Source organism: Muntiacus reevesi, chromosome 5 (assembly GCF_963930625.1).
Source record: "Muntiacus reevesi chromosome 5, mMunRee1.1, whole genome shotgun sequence".
Classification (NCBI taxonomy): domain Eukaryota; kingdom Metazoa; phylum Chordata; class Mammalia; order Artiodactyla; family Cervidae; genus Muntiacus; species Muntiacus reevesi.
The window spans coordinates 27069048-27093711 of record NC_089253.1 but is presented as its reverse complement, the minus strand read 5'-3'; the positions used below and the strand labels follow the sequence as shown (position 1 = coordinate 27093711).

Here is a 24664-nt window from a genome sequence, read left to right as displayed (position 1 = left end):
TTTATAAAGAACCATTTTATTGAGGCATGATTGACATGCACAAAGCTGTACATGATGTATAGAATTTGATTCTGGAGAGAAGTATACACCTGTGAAACTCTCATCATAATCAATGCCAGAAACATGCGCATCATCTCTAAACCATTTCCTTTTTCTTCCTCCCTCCCTCCTTCATTCTTTACTGTTATTCTTCTTGTGATAAGATCACTTAAAATAAGATCCACCCTATTAGCAAAATTTTAAGTATATGATACAACATTGCCAAGTGGTAGTCGCTCAATCATATCTGATTCTTTGTGACCCCAGGCTCCTCTGTCTATGGGATTTCCAAGGCAAGAATACTGGAGTGGATTGCCATTCCCTCCTCCAGGGGATCTTCCCAACCCAAGGATCAAACCTAGGTCTCCAGCATTGCAGTATCCTTTACTGTCTGAGCCACCAGGGAAGCCCTACAACATTGCCAATTATAGGCAAAAAAGAACATGCCTTTTGAGGTTTAGGCTGTGTGCACTTCTCAGAAGACACATCTCAGAGAGCACTCTCTCTGTATATATTCCTCCTGTCTCTAATGGTATTAAAAATGAACGAGAAGATGAAATATGCACTCACATAGCCTTCTTTTCTTTTAAAGAAAACACTATGCCGCTCACGTGTGTGAAAATTGCTGTCTTGTCCAACTCTTTGTGACCCCCTGGACTATACAGTCTGTGAAATTCTCCAGGCCAGAATACTAGAGTGGGTAGCTGTTCCCTTCTCCAGGGGATCTTCCCAACTCAGGGATTGAACCCACATCTCCCACATCACAGGTGGATTCTTTACCAGGGAGCCACTAGGGAAGCATAATACCGTGCCTTCCTCCAGGGCATCTTCCCAACCTAAGGATCAAACCCAGTTCTCCCACATTGCAAGTGGATTCTTCACCATCTGAGCCACCAAGGAAGCCAAGCATATTGGAGTCGGGAGCCTATCCCTTCTCCAGGGGATCTTCCCAACCCAGTAATTGAACTGGGGTCTCCTGCACTGGAGGTGGCTTCTTTACCAGCTGAGCTACCAGGGAAGCCCCATGCCACTCATAATAAGTGAAAAATGCTGTACTCCAAGAAAGCAGAAATAAAATATGTCTTCAATTTAATATGACCTTCCCACAAAGAATGGTTTTCTGCATATAAATTGAAATTCACTCTAAAGATTAAGATGCTTTGTAAACCGCAATGTGAGGGACACAAACATCATAACTGTGGGACTTGCCAGCTGGGTAGAGAAGCAGCAGCCATGGACAAACATAAAGACAAGGTCACCTTTCTGCACAGTAGCCATAGTAACCTCCTTAGACTGAGTGAGGGGTGCCTGCCCTTTGCCCTTCTCTGGCTATCTCGCTCCCCAGGGTGTGGATGGACCCAAGGGGTGTCCACCAGAGTCTGTGCACCTCCTTCTGGACTTTGTTCTCAGTGTTGGGATACAGAATTCCATGCTCGCATACCCTGTACTTGCTGATGGGACTCTTCCCAAGGGCCATCACCCAAAGGAAGCCCACACAGCTGGCTGTTCACCCCCAGAGCAAAGGATGGCCAGGGAATGGGTGTGTGTCAAGGTACAGATGGATACCTTGTGTGTGGAGTGGGATAGAAGAAAAGGTGTGAAGTGGGTGGGGCAAGCTGTGACTGTGAACAGGGTTTCTTTTAGCATTGTTTTCTGGCAGCAGAAACCCCAAATTTGCATCTTTAACAAGTTTCCAGGTAATGCTCTATCCCAGAGTCCAGCTGTTTATTAATAATTTTGTGAGTATGAGGCCATTTTATATGTGGCAGTGGTCATGATGGCAGCTGTGGGTCTTATCTATTGTGAAGTCATTTTGCAGGCAGCCTCACCCTTTCTCTAGTCATTCAATAAACTGCAAGCAAGTCAGTCCCTGTATTCACTGCCTTTCTGCTTAAGAACATTAGAGTTATACCCGTTTTTGATAGTAAACCACTGACTGTTATGAGACAAGACCAAAACTAGCTAGAAATGACAAGAAGTCTCTGTCAGTCTTGGGCATTATATCAGGCAGCTGAGTCTAAAACATGTATCCTTGCTATTGGACAAAGCAAGAAGAGTGAAGATAAACTTGGTTCCATTGCCACTGTATTAACTGAATGAGGTCTGCAGTAGATGAATCAGCTAATAAAGCAGGACAAAAGAGTTGCAACAATGTGTAATCTGGGGACCAATCATACTGTTTTTTTTTTTCTGGACCTGGGGGGTTTCCCAGAGTGGGGGCTTCCAGCACTAACACTGGTAAAGTGTCTGGTGAACTGGTGAGCTGGTCACTCTGGCATAAAGTTTCGTTAGATACAAAAAGAAGTTGCCTATACATATGAAGAAATTAGGGATGATGAAAGTTGAGAACCTGAGGAACTGATTTCAAGAGGCCTTTGAAATTGGAAGAGTACAATTAGGGCAGGATTTAAAGACTGGTATGGGGGAACACCAGCCTAAAGCGAAGGGCATGATGACTGAGAGCCAAGAGTGTGGGCTCTGGAGTCACTTATACCTGGATTTGAATCCCCATGTCCTTGTTTACCAGCTGTGTGACCTTGAGCAAATTACTACACCAAATTCTACAGTGAAATGGGGAGAACAGTGGTACCTGACTGTTGTGAAGTGTAATTTAATAAGGCATACAAAGTGTTTAGAACTGTGTGGTTCAGGGTAGGTGCCCCAAACCTGGTAGTGGCTGGCATTATTATGGTGACTAAAAAGTCACATAAAGGGACTAGGTAGAAGTTCTTGGGCAGAAATAATTAGACAGGAGTGAAAGAGAGGAAATGAGGAAATCTAGATGAGAAAGCTCCATGTATTACTTCTTGGTTAAAACTCTCAAATTCATCTCTGTCTGCTTTGTGTATTCCCAAGTGCATAGAAGGAGGAACTGGGTTGAGCAATATTTTCTACACAGAAGAACTAAATTATGATAATTTCTAAACGAAATGATTAGAAAAAAACCTAAATGACTTTAAAACTCAATGATGAAAGTTTAATTTTTAATTGAAATGTAGTTGATTTACAATATTATATTACTTTCAGACATGAAAGTACAGTCATACAGCACAGTCATTCAGTATTTTTATAGCTACTGCACTTAAAATTACTATAAAGTAATGGGTTTATTTCCCTGTGCAGTAGCATTCATCATTATTCCTAATTTATTTTATACATTGTATTTGTGAGATTACTCTCCTGGCCTTCATGTCTGTCCCCACCACTCCAACCCATAGCCACTGTTTGCTCTCTGTGAGTCTGTGAAAGTTTAAAGCATATGTTAAATGACAGTAGAGAGTTCAGTTCAGTTAAATTGCTCCGTTGTGTTCAACTCTTTGCAACCCCATGGACTGCAGCACTCCAGGCCTCCCTGTCCATCACCAACTCTCGGACTTTACTCAAACTCATGTCCATTGAGTTGGTGATGCCATCCAAACATCTCATCCTCTGTCATCCCCTTCTCCTCTCGTCTTCAGTCTTTCCCAGCATCAGGATCTTTACAAATGAATCAGCTCTTTGCATCAGGTGGCCAAAGTACTAGAGTTTCAGCTTCAACATCAGTCCTTCCAGTGAACACCAGGACTGATCTCCTTTAGAATGGACTGGTTGGATCTACTTGCAGTCCAAGGGACTCTCGAGAGTCTTCTCCAACAGTTCAAAAGCATCAATTCCTTGGCACTCAGCTTTCTTTGTAGTCCAACTCTCACATCCATACATGACTACTGGAAAAACAATAGCCTTGACTAGATGAAGCTTTGTTGGCAAAGTAATGTCTCTGTTTTTTAATATGCTATCTAGGTTGGTCATAACTTTCCTTCCAAGGAGTAAGCATCTTTTAATTACATGGCTGCAGTCACCATCTGCAGTGATTTTGGAGCCCCCCCAAAATAAAATCTGCCACTGTTTCCACTGTTTCTCCTTCTATTTGTTATGAAGTGATGGGACCAGATGCCATGATCTTAGTTTTCTGAATGTTGTGTTTAAGCCAGCTTTTCACTCTCTTCTTTCACTTTCATCAAGAGGCTCTTTAGTTATTCTTCACTTTGTGCCATAAGGGTGGTGTCATCTGCATATCTGAGGTTATTGATATTTCTCCCGGCAATCTTGATTCCAGCTTGTGCTTCATCCAGTCCAGCATTTCTCATGACGTACCGTGCACATAAGTTAAATAGGCATGGTGACAATATACCGTCTTGATGTACTCCTTTTCCTATTTCGAACCAGTCTGTTGTTCCATGTTCAGTTCTAACTTTTGTTCCTGACCTGCATACAGATTTCTCAAGAGTCAGGTAAGGTGGTCTGGTATTCCCAACTCTTTCATAATTTTCCACAGTTTATTGTGATCCACACAGTCAAAAGCTTTGGCATAGTCAATAAAGTAGAAAAAGATGTTTTCTGGAACTCTTGCTTTTTCGATGATCCAGCAGATGTTGGCAATTTGATCTCTGATTCCTCTGCCTTTTCTAAAACTGGCTAGAACATCTAGAAGTTCATGGTTGACTTACTGTTGAAGCCTGGCTTGGAAAACTTTGAGCATTACTTTGCTAGCGTGTGAGATGAGTGCAATTATGTGGTAGTTTGAGCATTCCTTGGCATTGCCTTTCTTTGGGATTGAAGTGAAAACTGACCTTTTCCAGTTCTGTGGCCACTGCTGAGTTTTCCAAATTTACTGGCATATTGAGTCCAGCACATTCACAGCCTCATCCTTTAGGATTTGAAATAGCTCAACTGGAATTCCACCACCTCCACTAGCTTTGTTCATAGTGATGCTTCCTAAGGCCCACTTGACTTCACATTCCAGGATGTCTGGCTCTAGGTGAGTGATCACACCATCGTGATTATCTGGGTTATGAAGATCTTTTTTGTACAGTTCTTCTGTGTATTCTTGTCACCTCTTGTTAATATCTTCTGTTTCTGTTAGGTCCATACCATTTCTATCATTTATTGAGCCCATATTTGCATGAAATATTCCCTCTAATTTTCTTGAAGAGATTTCTAGTCTTTCCCATTCTGTTGTTTTCCTCTATTTCTTTGCACTGATCACTGAGGAAGGCTTTCTTATCTCTCCTTGCTATTCTTTGGAATTCTGCATTCAAATTCTTTCCTTTTCTCCTTTGCTTTTGGCTTCTCTTCTTTTTACAGTTATTTTTAAGGCCTCCTCAGACAGCTATTTTGCTTTCTTGCATTTGCTTTTCTTTGGGATGCTCTTGCTCCCTGTCTCCTCAACAGTGTCACAAATCTCCATCCATAGTTCATCAGGCACTCTGTCAGATCTAGTCCCTTAAATCTATTTCTCACTTCCACTGTATATTCATAAGGGATTTGATTTAGGTAATTTCTGAATGGTCTAGTGATTTTTCCTACTTTCTTCAACTTAAGTCTCAATTTGGCAATAAGGAGTTCATGATCTGAGCCACAGTCAGCTCCTGTTCTTATTTTTGCTGACTGTTTAGAGCTTCTCCATCTTGGCTACAAAGAATATAATCAATCTGATTTTGGTGTTGACCATCTGGTGATGTTCATGTGTAGAGTCGTCTGTTGTGTTGTTGGAAGAAGGTGTTTGGTTTTACCAGTGCTTTCTTTTGGCAGAACTCCAACAGCCTTTGCCCTGCTTCATTCTGTACTCCATGGTTAAGTTTGCCTCTTACTCCAGGTATCTCTTGACTTCCTACTTTTGCATTCCAATCCCCTATAATGAAAAGGACATCTTTTTTTGGTGTTAATTCTAGAAAGTCTTGTAGATCTTCATAGAACCATTCAACTTCAGCTTCTTCAGCATTACTAGTCAGGGCATAGACTTGGATTACAGTGATATTGAATGGTTTGCCTTGGAAAAGAGCAGAGATCATTCTGTTTTTTTTTTTTTTTTTTTTCCACTGTGCAACCCGCTTCAGTGCCTGCAGCCTACTGGCAGAGGCCAGGCAATGGTTCGGGGCCGCGTTTGCTCTGGCATGGGACACTATGAGAGGCCCAGGGGGAATTCTGTTGTTTTTGAGATTGTATCCAAGTACTGCATTTCAGACTCTTCTGTTGACTATGATGGCTACTACATTTCATTTAAGGGATTCTTGCCCACAGTAGTAGATACGATGGTCATCTGAGTTAAATTCACCCATTCCAGTCCATTTTAGTTCGCTGATTCCTAAAATGTCGATGTTCACTCTTGCCATCTCCTGTTTGATCACTTCCAATTTGCCTTGATTCATGAACCTAACATTCCAGGTTCCTATACAATATTGCTCTTTACAGCATCGGACCTTGCTTCCATCACCAGTCACATCCACAACTGGGTGTTGTTTTTGTTTTGGCTCCATCCCTTCATTCTTTCTAGAGTTATTTCTCCACTGATCTCCAGAAGCATATTGGGCACCTACCAACCTGGGGAGTTCATCTTTCAGTGTCAGAATAGAGAAAATGTTTCCTAATGAGAGAAAACTTGAACTCAACATCAGCTGGCTTCAAACAGAAATGAGAGGAAAGAGAGGGTGGGAAGAAAGGGGAAGGAGACAGGAGCAGTCACCCAGTCATCCAGAGAAGGGGCTGTTTCCTATCCCAGCTGAGCGAACATTCAGAGGGCTTCCCTCTGGGATTCCAAACCATTTATTTTTAAAACTGAGAAAGAATAATAATAACATTTGACTTAGAACAGTTTTCCTCTCAGAGTTTTCTGCATGGCTGCCTTTACCTCTTTATTCCTCAAGCTGTAGATCAGGGGGTTCAGCATGGGGATCACTGTGGTGTAGAACACAGAGGCCACATTCTCCTGGGCCAGGGAGCTGGCGGTGGAGGGTTTCAAGTACATGAAGGCAGTTGTTCCATAAAACATCCCCACAGCTGCAAAGTGGGAGCTGCATGTATTGAAGGCTTTGGCCCTTCCCCCTGTGGTGCTGATGTGAAGGATACTGGACAAGATGAAGGCAGAGGAAATTAGGACTGTTAAGCTGGTGACTATGATGTTGAATCCAGCCAAAAAGAAGACTGTCATCTCAACATGGTAGGTGCTAGAGCAGGTTAGCTTCATAATGGGGAGGATTTCACAGAAGTAATAATTTATGAGGTGCTCACAATAGGACTGTTTCAACATGAGGCCAGTCTCTATAGTTGAGCCAATGAAACCCATGGCATAAACCCCAACCATCAGCAGGGAGCAGACTTGATGAGACATGATGATGTTGTAAAGCAAAGGTCTGCAGATGGCAACATAGCGGTCATAGGCCATCACTGTCAGCATGTAGCACTCAGCAATGACAAACACCAGGAAGAAGTAGAGCTGGGACATGCACCCTGCATAGGAGATGGTTTTCTTCTCAGACACAAAGTTCGACAGCATCTTAGGGGTAATGACAGAAGAGTAACAGAGATCCACGAAGGACAGGTTGCTGAGGAAATAGTACATGGGGGTGTGAAGCGGAGCATTTAGACAAATCAGAGATATCACGCCCAGGTTACCTATCATGGTGACCAAGTAGATCCCAAGGAAGAGGAATAAGAGTGGGAGCTGAAACTCTGGCCGGTCTGTCAAACCCTGAAGAATGAACTCTGTCACTGTAGAGTGATTTTCCATAGCCATTCCCCTCCAGTTGGGGGCCCTGTGGGGATGGGAGAGAACTGCATGAAAGGCTGCTTCTTACACTGCTTGGTGAAGCTAGTTTTGAGCATCTAGGGCCAGCTAAGTGATTCTGGCATCCTTTTGGATGAATGACCCCTAATGCTGCTGTTTATTTTGGGAGGAAGACCAGACCTTGAGTATTTCAAAGGTCATAGAGATGAGGAAAAAAATGGGGCAAGATCCAGAACTTTTATCACATTCATGTCTCTGAAATATCCTAGAGCAGTGGGTCTGAAAGTCTAGTCCATGGACCAGCATTGCTTGCATCACCTGAAGACATTGGAGATGCAGATTCTCAGGCCTCACCTCAGACCTACCAAGTCAGGAAAGAACTCTGGGATGGGGCCCAGTGATCTGTATATCATACTGTCTCTAGGTGAGGCTGAGGCAGGTTCAAGTTTGAGAACCTCAATTCTGTAGGTAATAAGCGCTAGCATTCATATTTTGTAGTTGGAGATGTACTTTGCTTCAGAGATGAAATTCCCCTGTCATCAGTGCAAGGCCCAAATATTGACTGAATGTGAACCTATGATAGTCTATTTCAAATTGATGAAGTTTTAGGTGATACGGTAGTTACAACAGTATCACTGAGTTACAAGTCAATTTCAGCATCTAAAAATGAAGAAATTAGTGATATCAAGAGCTATGGTGGTTGTAAAAATAATATGGGATAATGCATAGTTAAAAATTTTTTTTTTCAAGAAGTCAGCTCCTATAAAAAAATGTGAATTGTCATTAGGTTCAAAAATTCTTTCTTAGTTTTTTCCTGGACTTCAGGCTCTAAAGCAATCATTCTCAACTCTGTATAATTATAACTAACTGGAGCATTTAAAATATATTGATGGCTGTGTTTGGTCCACAGAAGTTCTCATTTAATCTGTCTGTGGTAAAACCTTGGTCCTGGCACTTAGTATTGTCTAGAGCAGGAGTCCCCAACCTCCGGGATCTAATGCCTGATGATCTGAGGTGGAGCTGATGTATTAATAATAGGAATAAAGTGCACAATAAATGCAATGCACTTGAATCATCCCCATACCATCCCCACCCCCACCCTGACTCTCATCTGTGGAAAAATTGTCTTTCATGAAATCAGTCCCTGGTGCCAAAAATAACTGGGAACTGCTATTCTAGAGGCAGTACTCAATAGCTCTTTTCACTATTGTTGTTGTTTTTATTTTCAGATCATAATATCAAGCCATTGTCTCTTTAATAACCAAGTATTGACATTATAGACATGGCTGTAAGAAAACGTGGCTCATCCTTGCAGGATAGGATACCTATAGATGTCCCTTTCCTGATATCTGTATCTATCTATCTATCTATGTTCTAAGCTAAAGCCCTTAGTCTGCACTATTTTCCTTGCTCATTATGCAGCTGCTAACTTCTGTGTGCTGCTGTGCTTAGTTGCTCGGTCATGTTCGACTCTTTGCAATCCACTGGACTGTAGCCCGCCAGGCTCCTCTGTTCATGGGATTTTTTCAGGCAAGAATACTGGAGTGGATTGCCGTTTCCTCCTCTAGGGGATCTTCCCAACCAGGAATGGAACCCGCGTCTCTTGTGTCTTGGGCATTGTAGGTTGATCCTTTTCCTGCTGACCCATTGGGGGAAGACCTCCACTGGTGGCTCAGATGGTAAAGAATCTTCCAGCAGTGCAGGCAACACAGGAGACATAGGTTCCATCCTTGGTCGGGAAGATCCCCTGGAGGAGGACATGGCAACCCACTCCAGTATTCTTGCCTGAAAAATCAAAAGGATAGAGGAACGTGGTGGGCTACAGTCCATGGAGTTGCAAAGAGTTGGATATGACTAAGTGACTTTCACTTTTAACTTTTGTGTAATGCTCATTAAAGGTCAATCTCATTAACTCCTCTGAAAAGTTTTGAGTAGAAAGACAAATGTGTTTAGCATAGAATTTTCATTCCACTTTTATATTGAGAAAACTGAAGCGCCAGACACAAAGTGACTCCTCCGACACCTCCTAATAACCAAGGACTGGGAACTGAAAGTGCTTTTTTTTTTTCTTTTGTGTTTACTGAATATTTATTCTTCTGATTTTATTATTTTTCTTTCAAATGCTAAATAATATTTTTAGGCAGAAGTGCTTTCTTTGATCATAAGCTCTTCCCCTGGCCCAAGCGTGTAGCCTTACAATCTGCAAACCTACAGCTCTAAGCAATGTTGTGGTTGAACATGCCTTATTCTTGATGTCTTAGATTGTGCACAGCATATAAAAAAGAGGAATGTTGTATTATTTTCCTGTTCTCTAGGAAACAGAAACTCTAAAAGTTAAATAAGTTATAGACACAGAACTGGGTCCAAAACCCAGGATGTCTGACTACCAGTCTGTTTTTGTTTTCAGTAAACTATGTTGCTTTGCTGTAGGTTATCTTATGTGTAGCACTTTGTTATTACTTAGCAATCTTAATTTATTGAATTTTTGGACACAAATGATAAATTTTACTGTCAATTTCTGATATATTTTAAAAAATTACCAAGGCAGTACATGTGCATTGTACGAAATCAGAAATGCATGTGCATTGTACAAAATCAGAAATACAATAGTCTAGACTATTTTTTATATTTTTTCAATACATACATGTACCTATGTGTGTCAGCACATGTGTATTTAAAAACTGTCATAACCTACTTTTTTAACTGCAGCACTTTAAAATATGTTGTGTTGTTTGACCCCTGTAATAATAATAATAATAATAATAACTCTGACACTAACTATATTTATTATCTAGGGGTAAGAATCTTTAAATCCTAAGGATATGGTGTGAAGACAAGAAAACATGCATTGCATTTATAAGCTTTACATTTTAAGTTATTGTTTAAATTGTTAACTTCATATTAACTAATGAAGAGAGAGTATTAGAGACAGCTAAGACTTCTGAATATCATTTCCATTTATTACAAAGCAGAAAAAGTTCCTCTAGGTAGCAACAATAGATTAAAATATCTTAACATATTCTCTTCTACTCAATTTCCACCTCTGAAAACAATAAACAGCATATTAAGAGAAAATCCATCTGGAATATACCATTACCAGGAATCAAAGTGCTTTACAGGGCAGTACAGAGTGAGTGCCATTTACTTAGTGAAGTGCTGATGGGAAAATCCTAGACAGCATTGATTTAGTTATTGATTCTCATAATCACCTAATAATATAAAATAGGAAAATATGACCCCATGTTTGATATCAGTCACTACCTCCAGTTCTACCAGACCATAAGAGGCTCAGGATTGTTGCCCATAAGAACATAGCACGTGAAGAAACACCACTTAGAGATGAAGATAAACACAGAGTTGCAAATAGAATACATTAGAAGTTTATGGAAGAAATATATGTCTCATACAATTGCTGTAAGTCATAATTAAGTACCTGTGCTGAGGAAAAATGGATCAGAGTCCTCTGAAAATTATAGAGGATGCCTTGGCTTCAACAGTTGGGAAGCAAATATCAGAAAATGAGAGGACCATTTAGATTTACATCTAGTCCTAAATTTACTCAAAGGGACCAGCACTGTCATGTAAAATGGGTCCCTGAGCTTAGGAGAGTTGGGGTTCTTTTTATATATATATAAAGAGAAGAAACAGAAAGTGCCATATATATTCATGGGTAGGACTTCTCCTGGGAGGCAGTCACTTCAGAGACTGGAGACCTTAGTAAAGGAACAATTAGAGTCTTGGTTTGCATCTGTGCCAGGAATCATGTTTTTTTTGTCTCCCAGGTGTGTTAATTATCCTTCTATTGGGAGGGTCATCTTTCTGCTTGGGAAACTATAGTCTAATGCCTCTTTTCAAATATTATACATCCAACAACTATATCATCATCATCCCACTACCAGAAGCAACACTCCACCACCACCACAACCACCTCTGTGGTTACCTTCATTGCCATTATCAATCACTACCATTAAGCTTGTTACTCATCATTAGTTATTCACCATCAAGCAAAATCGATAGGCTTAAAATGTTTATTTTAAAGGGTTTAATATAGACTCAAGATTTTTTTTATAAAACACACTGTATAATTTCAGTAAACGAATATGAATTTATAAGGAATGCCAAATTTGTCACCCCTGCTGCTGCACCTGTAGACCAACAGTGTTAGAATGGCAGGAGTTGAGATGCATAAGTAGGTAGACATAAGAACTCTTCACTCATATATTATCTTTCATAACAGAAATATGTTTATAAGAATATGCAATTGTCAAGAATACATTCAGGAATATATCATTTATGGAAATGTTGCTAATGATGATTTTCAAATTAGACTTTTCCTCTTAAGATAATTGTAGATTCTCATGTAGGTTGAGAAATAATATAGAGGGATCCTGTGTACACTTTAGGCAGCTTTCTGCAACGGTAACATTTTCCAAATTATCATATGTGGAATACCACACATTGCTATAGACAATCCACTGATCTTATTATGATTTCCTCAGTTTTATTTATAATCATTTCTTGGTGTGTACATTTACTTCACTGCAAATTTTTTGCATGCACAAATTTGAGTATCCATCACCACAGTTCATATAAAAACACATCACCTTCATTTTTTAATTTTAAAATTTCTTAGTATCTTCTAAAGATGATTGGTTATTTTTTTAGGTAGTATCTTTATAATCTCACTAATTTAATCATTTTTTATGTGTTTCAGTCCATTGAAATTATTATCCTTTTGTTGCTCAAAATTTTCAGTCTTTGGCCTGTGGAATTCTTTTCAGTTTGTCTCTTAAGTCTTATGGACATAGTACAGTTAGTCTCTAATATTAATTACTAGTTGATATGACAAATGTTCTGAACTTCTTTCATAAATTTCAAACTAGAAATCAACCATTTCTCCAAGAAACTTGGTTACTTTTAGTCCTGATACGGTATTTCAAGGGCTTTCCAGGTGGCGCAGTGGTAAAGAATATACCTGCAATTCAGGAGATACAAGAGACACAGGTTTGACCTCTGGCTTGGGAAAATCTCCTGGAGGAGGAAATGGCAAGCCACTCCAGTATTCTTGCCTGGGAAACCCATGGACAGAGGGGCCTGGTGGGCTAGAGCCCATGGGGCAGCAGAGTCTGGCACTACTGGGCAACTGAGCATGCAGGCATGCAGTGGGGTTTCAAGGCTACAAATTAGGCACTAAAGGGGTTCATTGCTTCTGGGTTAGTTAATGTTTATAGGTCTTTCAACAAGAACTCAAGAATTTGTACTGTGTGGTTCTCAATAATTTTTTGAGGATATGTTCTGATATTCATTCTACAGCAGTTTTCTTAGGTGTGATGTTTCTTTTCAATATGTCCTTCAAATATCCATCTCCATCTCTTTCTCTATATCTGTATGTATCTCTATTTAAAACTGGGAAAATTTTCCTTGATCTACAGTTTTCTTTGTTTGTTCTGTCCCTTGCTTTACTTTCTCCTTTGTGACTTCTCACCAAAGATTGGATCTCCTTTGCCTGGTATTCACATTTGTTTCTTCCCATAAATTTCTTCATTTCTTTCTTTTTCTTTTAATCCCCCCTTTCCACCTTCTGGTTCTCCTAAAGTATCATCTGTTGTGTTTATTGTCTCTTCTCTTACTTCTAATTCAATTTAATTTCCTAAATTATTTTTCTTTTTATTTCCAGTAATTTCTTGAGCTATTGTACAATTATTGCATTTTTCTGAGTTTTGTTATTCTTTCACACCTTGTATCATTTTTGAAATGTGTCTTAACTAATTTTTGTAGAATGTAATAATATTCTTTCACTTGTGGGTGTGTGCTATGGACTGAATTGTGTTCTTTCCATAAGCCATTCACCACAAGCAATTAAAAACTGGATGATATATATAAAATAAGTGCTTTCAGACATTGGACAACATTGATGCTGAATTATGACCCAAGACAGAAGAGGAACAAATGACAGGAGATTTATATTTATCCTATTTGTCTGGGGATACTTTCTAGATCATGGCCCAAAGAAGGTATATGAAAACAAAGGACAACATTTTTGATGAGTTGAGAAGAGTGGAGCAAAATGTTGGGAGGTGGAAGTAGTTGGAATGGGCGGTGAAGCATAGCAAGTCACAGGGAAAGAGGGACAGAAATGAGTTCTTGTGTCTTTGTCTGAGTTTTGTCTAGTCCACATGTTTCTAAGATAGATCCCCATAAAGTTGGGCAAAGAATAAATACCTGGAAACTTTAAGCTAATAAGTGATTATCAGAGTTACACAGGTCTGGGAACCCTGAATATTCATTGAAAGGACTGATGCTGAAGCTGAAGCTCCAATAGTTTGACCACGTGATGTGAAGACCCAACACATTGGAAAAGATCTTGATGCTGGGAAAGGTTGAGGGCAGTAGGAGAAGAGGGTGACAGAGAATGAGTTTGTTGAGTGGCATCCCCGACTCAATGGACATGAGTTTGAGCAAACTCTGGGAGATACTGATGGACAGGGAAGCCTGGCATGCTGCAGTCCATGGGGTTGCAAAGAATCAGACAAGACTTACTGACTAACAATAAGCCAGTAAGGAGATTAACTTTAAAACCTGTAGCATTCCCTAGAGTGCTCAGAAGTTTTATATCTTAACATTAGTGCTTAACATTTGTTCTAGAATAAAAGCTATACTTGATATGTACTAACAAAACTTAAATATTAAGCCTCAGAAACATCAAGACACTCAAGTAGCTTAACTGGCTGCCAAAATAAACTTAAAGACATTTTAAAGGAACAAAAAACAGTTAAGAAAGTCAACAAATCTGCAGCATCATATCAAAAATTATTATATATTCAGATAAACAGGAAAATGTGTAAGAAAAGCAGGAAAAAGAAGTGCTGTTTTCATTTCAGCAGGAAGATGGTGCAGGGGCATAAGGTTCAAAACAGATAATTATAACACTACATTCCAGTCTGGGGTGCCCTCCTCCCCATGAAAAATAGGTAGAGTAGACACTTTGGAATGACTCTCTCAATATCCATTCTACCCTCCTTCTAGTCAGGTTAAAAAGCTGAAAATTCCATATTCCAAATTGCATTGTAGCTATAGTCATGGATGTGAATTTTCCTGTTGTTTGGTTGCTAAGTCATGTCTGATTCTTGGTGACCCCATGGACTGCTGCACGCCAGGAGCAAATCTCCTGGAATTTGCTCAAATTCATGTCCATTGAGTCAGTGATGCTATCCAACCAACTCATCCTCTGTCGTCCCCTTCTCCTCCTGCCCTCAATCTTTCCTGGCATCAGTGAGTAGGCTCTTCACATCAGGTGGGCAAAGTGAATTAGTTCTCACTAATTAAATGTTTTTTGTGTGAAATTTTAAGTGTGGGAGTGAGGAGGATCTCACTTTTTAGTGTATATCATAATCAACAGGAGATCGATTAAAATATAGATTGCTGGGGCCCACCCCCTAATTCTGTAGCAGGAACCTCAAGTTTGTGTCTGTAACAATTTGCCAGGTGATGTTCAATCCCTGGGTTCAGTTACAGTTTACTGATTTTGTGAGTATGAGGGCCACTTGTCAGGGTGGCATTGATCACAGTGGAAGCTGGAGCTTCTTGACGAGTAGATCACATCTGCTGTGAAGTCACTTTGAGGGGCATCCTGACCCTTTCTGTAGTCATTCAAAAAAACTTACCAAGTCATTTCCTCTGTTAATGCCATTTCTGCTTGAGAAAACTAGAGTTATTCCAGTTTCCCTTAATAAATCACTGATATAAACAATAGAATACCAAAATTAGCTAGAAATGACAAGATATCTACACTGTACAAGGTGTTTGCATTATATCAGGCTGCTGAGTCTAAGACATGTATCCTTGATATTGGCATAAAGCAAGGGGAGTGGGGAGAAACTTTGTCTCATTGCCACTGGATTTACTGGGTGAGGTTGGCGGTAGATTTCTGAGTTAATTAAGCAGGACAAGAGGGCTTGCAGCAACGCATAATCTGGGTGACCAACCATCTTGGTTTGTGTGGGACCAAGGGATTTTTCAGGGTGTGGGCTTCCAGTGCTAAAAGTGGTGAAGTGCCAGGCAAACCAGAGTGTCACTCTAGTGTAATCTTCCCTTAGTTCTACCGAAGAAGCTGTCTACAAATAGGAAAGGGCTAGGGCAGATGACCAAAGGTGGGGATCTGAGGAACTGGTTTTAGGAGTCATGTGAAATTGAAAGGGCAGGCTGTTCAGAAGGTGATGCGCCAGCCTAAAGCAAAGGGCATGTTTGAGAGTTAAGAGTGTGAGTTCTGAAGTCACTTAGACTTTGGTTTGAATCTCAGTGTCTTTGTTTACCGGCTGTGTGACCTTGAGAAAGTTACTAAACCAAGTTTCCACTTTCCCATGACATGGGGAAAACAACAGAACTGAACTGTTGTGAGGTGTCATTGAAATCATGCATGTAAAGCATTTACAAGAGTTGTATTGCTCAGAGTAAGTCTCCCCAAACATGTTGGTGGCTGGCATTGCTATTATTGTTACTAAGACAGTCACACAAAGGAATCAAGTACAAGTCCTTTGGTAGAGATCAGGAGAAAGGAGTGAGAGATTGGAGAGGAGGAAGTCTAGATGAGAAATGCTCTGGGCATCACTTGTTGGTGACTTTCAATCCACTTCTCTTTGCCTTGTATACTCCCAAGTGCAAAAAGGAGGAACTAAATTGAGTAATATTTTCTACATAGACGATAATAAAAAAGTGGCTGACTTTCAAACTCAATGCTTAAAGTTTACTTTTTATTGAAGTATGGCTGGTTTACAATATTAAATTAGTTTCAGATGTACAACGAAGTGATTCAATATTTTTATACTTTATTGCATTTAAAGTTACTGTAAACTAATGGCTATATTTCCCTGTGCTGTACTATACATCCTTGTTACCTATTCATTTCATATGTAGCGGTTGGTGTCTCTTAATCCCCTACCCTTATCTTGCCTTCCCTCCTTTCCTCTCCCTGGTAGTAATCACTGGTTTGTTCTCTATATCTGTGAGCCTGTGAAAGTCTAAAATTTGTGTTAAATTACAATAGAGATAATAGAGTTTACCAAAGGTACAGAAAAAGGAAAATAGACCACAAATAATAAAAAAAGAACTTGATATCAGCTAGCTTCATATAGAAATGAGGTAGAGAATGAGGAGGGGGCAAAGGAAGAGGGAAAGAGGCAGGTGCAGTCACCCAGCTGTGCAGAGAAGGGAGGGTTTCCCATCCCGGGTGGGGAGCATTCAGGGGCTTCCCTCTGGGATCCCAAACAACTTATTTTTAAAATTGAAAAAGGGTAATAGCATTTGTATCAAAACATTTCTCTCTCAGAGTTTTCTGCATGGCAGCCTTCAGCTCCTTATTCCTTAAGCTGTAGATCAGGGGGTTCAGCATGGGGATCACTGTGGTGTAGAATACGGAGGCCACGTTCTCCTGGGCCAGGGAACTGGCTGTGGAGGGTTTCAAGTACATGAAGGCAGTTGTTCCGTAAAACATCCCCACAGCAGCAAGATGGGAGCTGCACGTGCTGAAGGCTTTGGCCCTTCCCCCTGTGGTGCTGATGTGGAGGATACTGGACAGGATGAAGGCATAGGAAATTAGGACTGTTAAGCTGGTGACTACAATGTCGAATCCAGCCAGAACAAAGACTGTCATCTCAGTGTCATAGGTGCTAGAGCAAGAGAGCGTCATGAGGGGGAGGATGTCACAGAAGTAATGACTGATAAAGAAATCACAATAAGACAGTTTCAACATGAGGCCAGTCTCTATGGTTGAACCAATGAATCCTATGGCATAGACCCCAGCCACTAGCAGGGAGCAGACTCCATGAGACATGATGATGTTGTAAAACAAAGGTCTGCAGATGGCAACATAGCGGTCATAGGCCATCACTGTCAGCATGTAACACTCAGCAATGACAAACACCAGGAAGAAGTAGAGCTGGGACATGCACCCTGCATAGGAGATGGTGTTCTTCTCGGACACAAAGTTCACCAGCATCTTAGGGGTGATGACAGAGGAGTAGCATAGATCCACGAAGGACAGGTTGCTGAGGAAATAGTACATGGGGGTGTGAAGCGGAGCATTCAGACAAATCAGTGCTATCACGCCCAGGTTCCCTACCATGGTGATAGAGTAGATCCCAAGGAAGAGGAAGAAGAGGGGGAGCTGGAGCTCTGGTTGATTTGTTAAACCTCCAAGAATGAACTCTGTCACTGTGGAGTGATTTTCTGCAACCATTCTCCTCTGGTTGGGTGTCCTGTGGGGACAGAAAGAAGATCTCTGTGAAAACCCACATTGTGCTTTGTTTGATCAAGCTAGTTTGTGCATCTCAGGCCAGCTGAGCGATCCTGGGATCCTTCCTGATGAATGCTCCTTTATCCTGCTGTTTTTTTTTTTGGGAGGAAGACCAGATGCCAGGTATTTCAAAGATCATGGAGATGAGAGGAAAAGGGGGCAAGATCTAGAACTTTTACAGCATTCACGTTTCTGAAATATCTTAGTGATTTTTAAAGTCAAGTCCCTGGGCCAGCATCACTGGCGTCACTTGAAGACATCAGATATGCAGATTCTCAGGCCTTACCCCAGACCTACCAAGTCAGGAACTCTGGGATGGGACGCAGTGATCTGTGTATCATACTGTCTCCAGGAAAGGCTGATGCAGGCTCAAACCTGAAAACTTCAATCCTGTAGGTAATAAACATAGAATTCATATTTTATAGTTGGAGATGTATTTGCTTCAGAAATGAAATTTCTCTGTGGTATATGCAAGTCTTAAGTATTCATTTATTTTGAGCATATGAATACTTATCTCAAATTGATGCAGTACTAGGGTGAAATGGTTACTATATCTGTATCTTTTAGTTACAGGTCAATTTCTGTAACTGAAAGATGAAAATATTAATAATAGTGATACTAATTCCAAAGTTGATTGTAAAAGTAGTATGGGATATTGCATAGTTAGAAATATTTTTTCAAGAAATTAGTTCCTATAAAAATGTGAGTTGCCATTGTGTGTCTGGAATTTGTTCTTAGATTTTTATCAAATCATGGCCAAGGCAATTGTTCTCAACATTTCTTGTATTTATAATCACCTGGAGCATTTAAAAAGTATTGATGGTTGCTTTCCACTCACAGAGGTTCTCATTAAAATATATCTGTCATGAAGCCTGGGCTATGGTACCTTCTATAGTCTAGAGTAAGTTCTCAATATTATTGTTATTATTTTTAGGTCTATTTTCAGATCATAATATCAAACCATGGCCCCATTATCTCCTTAATGACAAAGTACTGAAATTATAGACATGCTTCTGTAAGAAGCATGGATTATCATTGCTGAGTATATCTATAGATATCCCTTGTATGACAAGTATTTCTTAAGCTAAAACCCTTTAATTTTCACTGTTTTAATTGCTTACTTATACAGTTACTGTCTTTTGTATAATGCTCTTCAGAGGTCAGTCTCATTAACTTCTCCCACAAATCTTAGGTATGTAGATAAATATGTCTAAGAGCAGAACTTTTAAGCCCATGTTCACATTGAGAAAACCACAGTGCCAGACAAAAGTGACTTTCCCGAGGCTTCCTAATTATCAAGGACTTGCTTTCCTTTGATTGTGAGCTCTTCCCTTGGCCCAAGTGTGTAGCCTTAGAAATCTGCGCACCTATAGCCCGGGGCACTGTTGTGGTGGAATGTGTTTTACACTGGATGTGTTAACTTGTGCACAGCATATAAAAAATATGAATGCTATTATCTCCCTCTTCTCTAGGAAAATGAAGCCTAAAAATTCAACTACCCTAAGTCATAAAGCCAAGCAAGACACAGAACTGGGTCCAAAACCTCAGACTTCTGACCACCAGTGTGTTTCATTGTCAGTGAACTGTGTTGCTTTGCTGTAGGTTATATTGTGCGTAGCACTTTATTATTACTTAGTAAACTTAATATATTGAATTTTGGACATAGAGGACAGATTTTATTGTCAGTTTCAGATGTACTTTAAAAAGGTATCAAGGCAGTATATGTGCATTTTAGAAAACCAGAAACACAAACAAGCAAAAATACAATACCACTTTCTTGCTCCTTGGAGGCTAGCAGCATTCATGACTATCATTTTAGATTTTTTGATGCATATATGTACTTACATGTGTATCGTGCTCAGTCACTCAGGTGTGTCCAGCTCTTTGCATCTGCATGGACTGTGGCCTGCCAGGCTTCTCTGTCCTAGAAATTCTCAGGCAAGAATACTGGAGTGGATTGCCATTTCCTACTCCATACATGTATTTAAGTGTATATATATGTTGTGTGTGTGTGTGTGTGTGTGTATAAAATACATGTGTATAAACATACATATATTTTTTAAAAAAACATTTTTAACCTGCTTCTAATGTAAGTGCTTTTGATTCCTATAACAGCAATAACTCTGGCACTAGTTATATACGTCTCTAGGTATATGAGTGCGTGCTCAGTCACTTCACTTGTGTCCGGCTCTTTGTGACACTATGAACCATAGCCAGCCAGGCTCCTCTGTCCATGGAATTCTCCAGGCAAGAATATTGGAGCAAGTAGCCATGCCCTCTTCCAGGTATATTCTTGACCCAGGTATCGAACCCGTGTGGCCTGCAGCTCCTGAATTGCAGGTGGATTCTTTATCATTGAACCACTGGAAACCCTTTTGTAGGTATAAGAGTCTTTAAATCCTTAAGATGTGGGATATAGACAAGAAAAGCTGCATTGCACTGAAAATTTTAAATGTTACATTATTGGTGGTTCAATTGTTAACTTCATAATAACTATTGTCAGAGATAGCTGAGATTTTTAGATATTATTTTCATTTATTACAAAGGAGAAAAATTCCTCTAGGTAGCAACAACAGATTGAAAATATCATATCTATATATCCCCTTCTATTCAGTTTCCACCTCTTAAAATATTAAGAAACATAGAAAATCCACCTAGAATATACCATTACCAGAAATCAAAGTGCTTCTCAGAGCAGTACAATAAACAGCTTTCATTGAGTGTCATGCAGATGGGAAAATCCTAGACAGCATTGACTTAGTTATTGATTCCCATATCATCTAGTAATATAAAATAGGAAAATATGACCCCACACTCAATATCGTCACAACAATTATTACCTCCAGTTCTACCAGACCAGCAGAGGCTCAGGATTGCTGCCCATAAGAATACAGCACACAAAGAAAAATTACTTAGAGATGAAGGTAAACATATGGTTGAAAATAGCTTCATTAGATACAGAAGTTAATGAAAGAAATATTTTTCTGCTATGGTTGCTTTAAATCATAATTAAGTACCTGTGTTAAGGAAAAATGAAACATAATCTCACGGAAATATTAGTGTCAAAGACTTGGTTTCAACAGTCAGGAAATAAATATCAGAAATGAGAGGACCATACAGATTTATATCTAGTCCTAAATTTACTCAAAGGGGCTGGCACTATCCTGAATAATAGGTCCCTTGGATTGGGAAACTTGGGAAGAGTCTTTTTATATATAGAGGCAGAACTTCTCCTGGGATGTAGTTACTTCAGAAACTGGAGTTCTCAGTAAAGAGCAATTAGAGTCTTGGTTTACACCTGTGCTGGGAGCCATGTCTTTTTTTTTTTTCCCCCAGATGTGTTAATTTTCCTTTTATTGGGGAAGTCAACTTGCTGCTTAAGAAACTTAGCATTTAGTGCTTCCATTTAAATAATCTACCACCAATCACTCCATCATAATCATCACCACCACTACTACCACCACAGCCGCGACCACCTCGGTCATTGCCTTCATCATCATCAGTCACTATCATTATGAAAATTACTCATTATTAGTTATTCACCATAAGGCATAATCAACTAGGCTTGAAATGTTTATTTTAAAACATTTAAAAAATATCGAAATATTTTTGTTAAAATTTATAATTTCAGTAAAGAAATGCTAATTGATAAGGAATGTTAAATTTGTCACCCTTCTTTAGCACCTGTAGCCTGACAGTGTAGAATGGCTGGAGGTTGAGGGGCACAAGAACATAGACTGATATTAATAAGAATGTATTCCAATATCAAACAACAAATTTCAACAATGCAGACTGCAGTTACTTTTGTGCCAAGTTAATGAGAACTCTTCTCTCATATATTCTCATTCATAAGGGAAATATGTTTATAAGAATATGCACTTCTCAAGAATGCATTCAGTAATATATCACCTATGAAAATGACTATAATGAGATTTTTAAATTAAACTTTTCTTTCAAGGTAATTGTAGATTCACTTGGAGGTACAAGAAATAGTATAGAGCGATACTGTGTGCTCTTATACAGTTTCCCCAATAGGAACATTTTACAAACTTGTAGAATATCACATGTGGGATATTGCATGTTCCCATAGACAATCCACTGTCCATTACTACAAATGGATTACTGCTAATCAACAAAAAGAAGTGTATTATGAATATTTACAACAATATTTAGGGGTTAAAAAACACAGAAATGGGTAAAAGATCTCAGACACAAAAAAGTATATTTGTAGTATTATATTTATATCAAATTCTAAAACATCAGGCAAAACCAATGAATTATTACAGAAAATAAGTTAGTGATTGCTTGAGTTCAGGTGGAGAGGGGAGACTGATTATAAGTGCATAAGGAGGCTTCTTGTGGTAATACAAATTGCTCAGATACAATAGTTAAATTTAATAATTTATTGTATTTAAATCAGTAAAGTTGATTTAAGGAGGAAAAATAGAAATGGCTGACAAACAAATATACCCTATGCCTACATCCACAATAATAAAAAATGTGAATTAAATAATGAAATGCTATTTTCAGAATCCAAGTGTGGCTGAAAAGTTTTTGAATGATAATAGCTACTGTTAGGCAGGATGTCGGGGAAAAGGTGCTCTCTTTTATTGCTTGTTCAGTTCAGTTCAGTCGCTCAGTCATGTCCAACTCTTGAAATCCCATGAGCTGCGCATGCCAGGCCTCTCGGTTCATCACCAACTCCTGGAGTCCACACAAACCCATGTCCATTGAGTCGATGATGCCATCCAGCCATCTCATCTTCTGTCCCCTTCTCCTTCTGCCCTCAACCTTTCCCAGCATCAGGGTCTTTTCCAGTGAGTCAGCTCTTCACATCAGGTGGCCACAGTATTGGAGTTTCAGCTTCAACATCAGTCCTTTCAATGAACACCCAGGACTGATCGCCTTTAGGATGGGCTGGTTGGATCTCCTTGCAGTCCAAGGGACTCTCAAGTCTTCCTCAACACCACAGTTCAAAAGCATCAATTCTTCGGTGCTCAGCTTTCTTTATAGTCCGACTCTCACACCCAGACATGACCACTGGAAAAACCATAGCCTTGACTAGATGGACCTTTGTTGTAAGTTGGTATTGTTGTAGGTTGTTATTGCTTGTAGGGGCATGTATATTGGGAAAAACCATAGCCTTGACTAGACGGACTTCTGTTGTAGGCTGCTATTTGTTGTAGGTTGTTATTGCTTATAGGGGCATGTATATTGGGAAAACGTTTCTTAAGTACAATCAGCAGTATTTCTGAAAAGCCTTAATAAAGAGTACATTATTAGATTCAACAATTGCACAATCAGGACTTTATCCTAAGAAAATAGTAAGGTATGTTTGCAAAAATGGACCTTTTATTCAGTTGGAGGAAAACCAGAAAGTTCATGAAAATGTCTTGAAAATGAAGTTGCCTACAGTGTCCAGTAAAACAGGACTTATAAAAAACCACAGGGTTTAGCAACATCTGGTTTAACTCATCAACGACATTGTGACACAGACAAATGAGATTTATATTGCTATTCTGTAGAGGGGGAACACCAGACAAAGAGAATTTATCATCTTATTCAAGATAGTTCAATCAGATCAGATCTTTATATCTGGATCCTTCCATAGTAACATATTCCTTCTTGATGTGAGCTAGCCACTAGAATATAAAGTTGCTGGGAAAAGGCTTTGTAAAATTCTGAAACACTTTAAAGAGAAATGTGACTTTTCTTTTCAGTAAGGGTCTGTAAATTACAGACAGTCTATTCAATTTTTTTTTTCTATTTGTCTAATACTTTTGTTTTTAGAAACATTTTTCCTTGTCCATGGATATGTTTTTATTATGTTTAAAATCATCTCCCTGCTCCAACAAATTGAACCACACACCTTGGGCTTGATCACCTTAGTTTTTCCTGATTAATCCCTTTTTTTAATATTTCAGTTTACCTCACAATCTTGATTTCTCATTCATCCTTGGGAAATTCTAGATTTTATAGTTTTGTACAAGCAGATTTTCTTTATGAAATAGTACACATATTCCTGAAATCTAATACTTAAGAATTTGTTTTGAAGAGCTTTGAGGAATTGTTTGTTTGTGAGTCACTAAGTCGTGTCCAACTCTTTGCGACTATGAACTGTAGTTATGAACTGTAGCCTGCCAGACTCCTCTGTCCATGGGATTTTCTGGATAAGAATACTGGAGTGGATAGCCATTTCCTTCTCCAGGGGATTTTTCTGACCCAGAGATTGAACCCGGATTGCCTGCTTGGCAAGTGGATTCTTTACCATCTGAGTCACCAGGGAAGCCATCACTGGGGCTTGAGTTTCTCCAAATAGAGTTTTTTCCCCTTTGCTAAAAATATCATGAATGATCTATGAAATAATTTTGAGTATAGGTGACCATGCACAAACCCAGTTAGTCTATATACAAAGCAGTATATAAGATCTCTTTGTGTGAACTGATTTAAAAAGGGAATTTGAAGAGCTGGTATTGGTTGTTTAAAGACCAGAAATGTGTGTGAACAGTGACGTTCAGTGTGTGACCTGTGATTTTTATAAAAACTCATAAATGTCTTCTGGCCTCTTGAACTTGTCACTATGTACAGAACTTCCTACATTAGAGCCAGGGCTAAGGGTGAAGTCTATTCATCTGAAGCACAGGACAGTAATGCGTTGGTCCATCAGAATAGCTGATGTTTTAAGACCCCATAGTCTTTTAAGTCTTTGCTCAAATGTAACCTTCAACTAATCTACCATCCTCTTTAAACTTACAACCCACATCCCTTGCTTTGTATTTTATAGCTCCTAT

At 39.4% G+C, this 24664-nt stretch overlaps 2 protein-coding genes and 1 pseudogene across 2 annotated transcripts; all 3 read right to left on the bottom strand.

Annotated features, from left to right (window-relative positions):
- Window positions 1-5895: 5895 nt before the first annotated feature.
- On the bottom strand, window positions 5896-6035 carry LOC136170131 (small nucleolar RNA SNORA42/SNORA80 family; annotated as a pseudogene).
- A 626-nt stretch (window positions 6036-6661) lies between these two features.
- Window positions 6662-7591, bottom strand: LOC136169149 (olfactory receptor 8A1-like). The gene has a single exon (XM_065936925.1). It carries the CDS (start codon window positions 7589-7591, stop codon window positions 6662-6664), a length of 930 nt encoding a protein of 309 aa, XP_065792997.1.
- Window positions 7592-16856: 9265 nt separating this feature from the next.
- On the bottom strand, window positions 16857-17819 carry LOC136169258 (olfactory receptor 8A1-like). Its single transcript, XM_065937053.1, has one exon. It carries the CDS (start codon window positions 17814-17816, stop codon window positions 16857-16859), a length of 960 nt encoding a protein of 319 aa, XP_065793125.1. The 5' UTR covers window positions 17817-17819.
- Between the last annotated feature and the right edge of the window lie 6845 nt (window positions 17820-24664).